This window comes from Salvia splendens, unplaced genomic scaffold (assembly GCF_004379255.2).
Source record: "Salvia splendens isolate huo1 unplaced genomic scaffold, SspV2 ctg473, whole genome shotgun sequence".
Classification (NCBI taxonomy): Eukaryota; Viridiplantae; Streptophyta; class Magnoliopsida; order Lamiales; family Lamiaceae; genus Salvia; species Salvia splendens.
This window is the reverse complement of record NW_024599127.1, coordinates 23989-30827: the sequence shown is the minus strand read 5'-3', so window position 1 is coordinate 30827 and position 6839 is coordinate 23989. Positions and strand designations below refer to the sequence as shown.

At 34.4% G+C, this 6839-nt stretch overlaps 1 protein-coding gene across 1 annotated transcript; it reads left to right on the top strand.

Annotated features, from left to right (window-relative positions):
• Positions 1–4176: 4176 nt before the first annotated feature.
• LOC121790313 (BOI-related E3 ubiquitin-protein ligase 1-like) lies at positions 4177–5498 on the top strand. Its single transcript, XM_042188563.1, has 3 exons — positions 4177–4265; positions 4330–4543; positions 4878–5498. Exons 1-3 carry the CDS (start codon positions 4210–4212, stop codon positions 5340–5342), a joined length of 735 nt encoding a protein of 244 aa, XP_042044497.1. The 5' UTR covers positions 4177–4209; the 3' UTR covers positions 5343–5498.
• The last annotated feature ends 1341 nt before the right edge of the window (positions 5499–6839 follow it).

Below are 6839 nucleotides of genomic sequence, written 5' to 3'. Positions count from 1 at the left end.
TAATTATGTATTTTATGAGCTAGGATATGGTTATCCACACTTATATAGATGAGCTAGGATCGTTACCAAGTCGATGTGGGACAAGAATTATGTATTTTATGGTTATCCACGTATGAGCCGGAATGACACATCGGACTTCCATCACGTGGGTAGGCAAGAGAAGAGATAAAGAGATATAATCTATCATCGACTTGGGCCCGCTCTGATACCATATTAGAAATGAGCCACTCACCCCTTAAAAGGCCTCATAAGGAGGAGGGTTATCCACACTTATATAGATGAGCTAGAATCGTTACCAAGTCGATGTGGGACAATAATTATGTATTTTAACACTCTCCCCCCAAGAACCTACGTGCATGTTTTTCAATGTCGCAATCTCAAATAATTTTAGCAAGAAAGAAATAAAAAAATAATTAAGGCAAATATCAACATCAACATACCAAATATTGTCTAACTTAAACAGTAATTTCACTGTGGCACCACAATTATTTGGTCAATAGAAGAGTACAACCATATAGCATCCACTTAAAGTTAGCAGCCCATATAGATAAACTTCATTAATTAAATTAGTCATGTTTCATAATCAAGTTTGGTTTCTTTATCTAGATTATCTCCATCAAGTTTATTCAAAACTTTGGCGTTGCTTCAATCCACGTTTCACACTTGTGTTTTCTTGCTTTTAACAATCCACTAGAGAAATTTTACCTTAGTTATACAACGATGGGAAGTTTTAGTCAAATTTGAAAAGGAAAGGTGGTTCAAAAAATAATTCATGTTTTGTACCTAAGTTAAAATCAATTACTCCATTTCGTTTGGACACTATCCAATGGTTCCAAAACCTTCAATTAATCAATTGTAAATTTCGATATCAAATAGATGTCTACATTGGAAAAATCGTGCATCTCCAAGATGGTACACAAAAATTTAAAATGGGTGAATTTACTAAAATAGGTTAGAATATTATCGAAATATTTTGAAGATTTGGTATAATTTGCAATAAGATCCAAAGATTGGGATTTGTATAGGTGTTATATCAAGTGATTACCTCGATTAATTGGTATTTTACATGTTCATGTTTTTTTTTTCTGGAAAATTGTAATTACATATTGCTAGTTGATGTTTACACCTTTCTTGATACATCAATTTACAATTTATATATAGTAGTAGATCTTTTGAATTGAAACTAGCCGGCACAACTTCTAGAGCAAAACTTTCATTGATGTGCACTACAACAAATATTACGGCTAAGGACGCAAAATTAGGGACGCAATCCTTTGCGTTGGAAATTTTTTAAAAATATCCCAAATTTGAGACGAAAAAATAAGTGTCCTTAAATTATACTCCTACTAAGCAAGCATTCCAATTACCAAATCAATAAAAAAAAACTAACACTAAGTCTTGAGAAATGATCAATGTTAAATATTTTGGTGAATCGGTGTATTTGCACCTTTATCATGTTATTTACCTATCAGTTTTTTGGGTGGAAGTTGTGATGTTAATTGTTGTTGCAGGATAAAATTATTGACCAGACTTCTGAATTTTTGATGTTAATCAACTAGTTTATCCAATTTTAGCATGAAATGAATGAGAGTCATTTTTTTGGTGGTGATGTTTCAATTATCATTTCTACTAAAATCGTGTAATTCATGCAAACAAAAACTCTATAGGTCAGTCAGTAGGGGATGGAGAGTATTTTAGACCCAATTCTAGTTATTAGGGACGCTTTTTTAAAAAGGGTCCCAAATTTAATTTAGGGATGCTTTTAAAAAGCGTCCCAAAAAATTCACTGACGCTTCCATTTTGCATCTTTATTTTTGTTTGGCACACCACTGATAAGGACATTTTTTAAAGCGTCGATGATTTATTTAGCAACAAATATTAGTGTCTCTAATTGACTTAAAAAGCGTCCTTGCTGGTAATTTTTGTTGTAGTGGTGGTAGTAAATTCGTATACGCAATTGAGACGCAATCTGTTGGAAAGTTTTAAAAAATAAAAATAATTTAGAATGCAAAAGAAAATGTCCTTAAATTAAGAATAAATTAACTTGATCTTTTATTTTTTTAGGACGTTTCTATTTGCGTCCTCTAATTTTGGTTGTGATACAAACAATAAGAACGCTTTTTGAGACGTTGGTGGTATATTTAGAAACATAAATTAACATCCTTAATTGTATTAAAAATATTTTTAATTAATGGTTTTTTTGTTGTAGTGGTACAATTAATTAGTTAGATTCATACATAATAATGTCATTACATTAATAAGTACGTTGAACGTAGGCATAACATAACATCACCAAACAAAACAAGATGCTAGGAAAAAGTTAAAGGTGATTGCATTGATTTTCTTTTCCTTAAATTTGGAACCGTTTAACAAATGTTTACAATTACAAATTATCCATTGAAACTCTATCTTTTATCTTTTCTTCATGAATATAAAAGAATCCAAATTGTTGTAAAAAGGATATTGGAGAAAAAAGGGTTTTTAAAAAAAGGTAATGAATAAATAATTTATGAATATATAAAATAATACTAAATGTTAACCCAACCTGGATTTAGTTTCTACCATAATGGTGAATGGTCGGTTTCGTTTTTCTAATAAGCTAGTGATATGCTGCCATCACAATTGAATATATTATCAATAGTAGTACAAGAAAAAGGTGGGCCAACTATTCTTTATATATATAGAATTCTGCACCATAAGACCATCCACAACCGTGCTCTTGCCAACGAGCACGGTTGTGGAACCGATACTACTATTCCTGCATGCTCTCTGACAAGAGCACAACACCCACAGTTGTGCTCTTCCGCAAGGACGAGCACAATTCAATTTAAAATTCAATTCAATTTAAAATTCGCCGCGACATATGCGTCGTAAGCGGCACGATGTTGTTCGTAGTATTCTTGTTCTTCACGTTCCGCTTCCGCCATAAGATGGGTGAAATCCATTTGAGGTTTTGAGTGAGAGATGAAGGTGTAGATATTTTGTTTGTGAATTATGAATAAGAGATGAATGAGAGATGATTTGAAGTGATAAATGGATGATGAATGTGTGTATTTATATATGATTTTTGGGGGGAAAAAATCAAAAAAATTCAGAAAAACGGGCAAAAACGACCATATTTTTGGATTTGGAAAATATTTTTTTATTTTTTATCATTTTTTAAATTAAAAACCGAATTAAAAAAAACAAAGGCAACGGCTATGTCGTTGCCGAATCGCGTGCTACCACGTCGCCTGCTCGCTGGCACGGACGTGCTCTTCGCAGCCAGCGGAGCGAGCGCAGCGACGGTGAAGCTTGTGGCACGTCCGTCCGTCCACCGCTGCACATGCTCTAAAACGACAGGCATTGGCATTAATTTATTACTAATGCTTATTGATTATTTATGATAGGTGTGAATCCTAATGATTTATAGTACTCCATCCGTTCCATAGTAGTAGAGTCATTTTGCCATTTTGGTACGTTCCATAGTAGTTGAGTCATTTCCCTTTTTAGTAAAAGTTAACACATTTCTTCTCACTTACTTTACTCTCTCTTACTTTATTCTCTCTTCATCTCTCTACTTTCTTAATCTCTGTGCCGAAAAGAAATGCCCCCACTACTATGGAACGGAGGGAGTAGTAGGTAAAGCATTCACGTGAAGGAAGATAGAAATGACAAACCATTGGAAAATAAAATCGATATTTCGCACTTAATTAAACCGTAGTCTCATTTAAACACCAATTAAAGATTAAATATATATATTTAAAATAAAGTTGATGAAACATCAATGAGTTTTCCTCTAGTTACTTTCAAATGTGCGTAGCGGGGCTTTATAGTGGACAACCGTAACTCTAGCTACGTTCACGAAACGAATTAAATTTTATGGTAATGTATATTAATCTCTCCCCTCCCTCCGTCATTAGAAGTCTCATTTCTTGGCGGCACGAATTTTAAGAAATGTTAAGAAAAATTTATTGAAAAAAGTTAGTGGAAAAGAAGTCTCATTTCTACCTATTTGGTTTAAATGAAATATGAGTACGAATGAGTTAGTTGGAAGGTGGGACCCATTACTGTTTACGGTAAAAATGAACCGGATAAAAATGGAAAAATGAGACTTCTGTCAGATAAGTGGTGGCACATATCCACCGTGTCAGTTACTACTATTTATATACTGCTAAATTCAATGCAGATATCAAACTTGTCGCTCTCTATATCTTCAAATTTAAATTAATGGCGGTTGAAGCAACACATCCCAATTTGTTTCCTTCGCAATTTGTTCAACACAGGTAACCTCCTCTTTCTCTTCTTCTTTGTTGAATATTTTCTAATAGACTAGCTGTGTTTTTGCAGAGAGAGTTTTATGAATCCTCCTCACGAAGGCCACAAGTTTCAGGCGATTCCATTTCCGGTAAATCAGCAGTTTGTTTCCGAATCTAAAACTTCGACCCCCAATATTCCGGCTACCAGAAAGCGATATAGAGATGAATTCTACACTTGTCAATTATTCGGTGAAAACATCTTGCCTCAATTCCAGCCGCAGATCGACTCCTTAATTCATCAACATGTGAGTATCCCAATCACAATTCTACGATTCTACTCCGTCCACGATTTAAAAACCCCTTTTGTCATTTTGACTTGTCCACGATTTATAGAACCATTTACTTTATTCCACTTTTAATATATGCAGATCCGAGCCATCAACTTTTTACACTCACAATCTAATATAAAACTAATAATTTAAGTGAGTCTCAGATTCCACTCACTTCTTTCCTTTATTTTTCTTCTCAAAGTCAAACAATTTCTTAAAGAGTCAAAATGACTCTTTAAATGATGGATGGAGAGAGTATTAATTTAAAAAATAAATAAATTGTAATTGAGTTGATGATGATTTTTCGCAGACGATGAAAATCCGATGGGAATTGAAGCAGCAGGCGAAGATGGCAGCGACGAGGATGGGAGAATCGATGGCGAAGACGCTGCGAGAGAAAGACGACCAGATCGAGAAAATGGCGAGATTGAATCTGATGCTCGAGGAAAAGGCGAAAGGCCTCTACCTTGAGAACCAGTTGTGGCAGGAGACAGCACGGGCAAACGAGGCGGCGGCGAATTCCCTCCTGCACGCGCTAGCTCAATTTAGAGGTGAAGCAGCAGCGGCGGTGGAGGAGGATGTGGAGTCGTGCGGCAGCTGCTGCGATGAGACTGAAAGGAGAATGTGTCGGATTTGCGGGGAGAGGCAGTGCTGCGTGGTGGTGCTGCCGTGCCGCCACATCTGCCTCTGCAGCGGTTGTGGAAGCGGGCTCCACCACGCCTGCCCCGTTTGTAATGCTAGCATGACCGCCACGCTGCACATAAACGTGTGCTGAAATTAATCATCAGGCCAACACGCGCGCACAAAAGTTAAAGGAAAAACGATAGATTTAGATTAAGCAATATGTATTGCATTTTTTTTGTTGATTTTCTTTTAGGTGGTGTTTACATCAAATTCAATATTCAATTGTTAATACACAAGATTTTCTATCTTTTTTATCTATTATATAATAGCTAGCTAACTGAATCAATATACATTATGGGGCTATCATATGTAGCAAAATTAAGTTATGGGACAATGTGTATAGTTCTCTAGAATGATCTTCATGAAGTTGTTTTCTAAACGAATATTACTTGATTCAATTTCACAAACACCTAGTTACTTTTGGTTTGGCACTGCTACACGCAAATCCAAATCTTTATATCACTAAAATTTTGGGATAGATAGACTATATGCATGTTTTGGTTACATAATTGTGTCATGTATACACCTAGTTTATATAATAAAATTATTATTTGGCATTTTTAGGATACATATATGCGAGGAGGATGAGGCATTTACATCACAACTTTGCCGGCAATTAAATTGTACCTTGTTGAAATTCATTCCCTTCTACCCTCTTTAGAGGGGCATTTAGCCCACACTTTAATTTTTGCAAGAATCAATATACTACAAATTATTGGAGCTATATATATATATATATATATATATATTATTGGCTTCAAACCATTTATTTTCATGATTATTAAGCCATTTATATTGGCAAACTAATTTTCAGTCATTATCAGTCACTCAGCACTATTTGAATTAATTACAACACTCCTGATTAAATTTTTTCATTTCATCGATTTTTATTACTACTATTCAATCTATATATTTATTTTAATTATGATATTCATAAAGAAGTTGTCTTGGACTAGAAAATTATAGAAAAAGTAAATTAATTTAATTTAACCAACAGTAAGTTTGATTAAAAAATGGATAAAAGATACAACACTCTTTATTGTAACACCATACCACGAATTTAGACCGTTAGATCTGAAGATCGTGTGATTCTCAAGCTGTCACGTGGCATCCTATTTTAATTAAACTGGAAGATAAAAAACGCTGAAGGGCAAAATCGGTAATCTCTATTTTCAGTTGTTACCAGATTGCAGTGTTACTCTATGAATATTGCAATATTGCTAAGTAGTATTCGCAGTTTACATATTACCTAAATTTGTTTAGGTTTCAAATTAGGTAATTGACCAAATTACCCCTAGACAGCAATATCCCCTACATTATCCAGCAATCCGGACTCTATTTCAATAAATTGATCTCAAGCGTCCATATACCAGATCTGATGGATCAAATTAGTGATAGGGTGTCACTCTAACTATGCTGGCACCCTAATACTCTCCTATTTAAAAATAAATTTATTATTTGAACGTGTCAGATTACTTCTAAATTATCACATTCCTTGACCCTCCAATGAATTTTGGCGTGACTAGTGAAATTATAATCGTAATATTTGTGTGCAATAAAATGGTCGCTCTTATTGAGGTCTACTTCA

What these genes read in the sequence shown, in the direction of transcription:
- LOC121790313 (XM_042188563.1), top strand. Translation starts at nt 4,210, where the DNA reads ATGGCGGTTGAAGCAACACATCCCAATTTGTTTCCTTCGCAATTTGTT. An exon ending in TCGCAATTTGTTCAACACAG is followed by an intron (nt 4,266 to 4,329) that starts GTAACCTCCTCT and finishes GTGTTTTTGCAG; the next exon opens with AGAGAGTTTTATGAATCCTC. An exon ending in ACTCCTTAATTCATCAACAT is followed by an intron (nt 4,544 to 4,877) that starts GTGAGTATCCCA and finishes GATTTTTCGCAG; the next exon opens with ACGATGAAAATCCGATGGGA.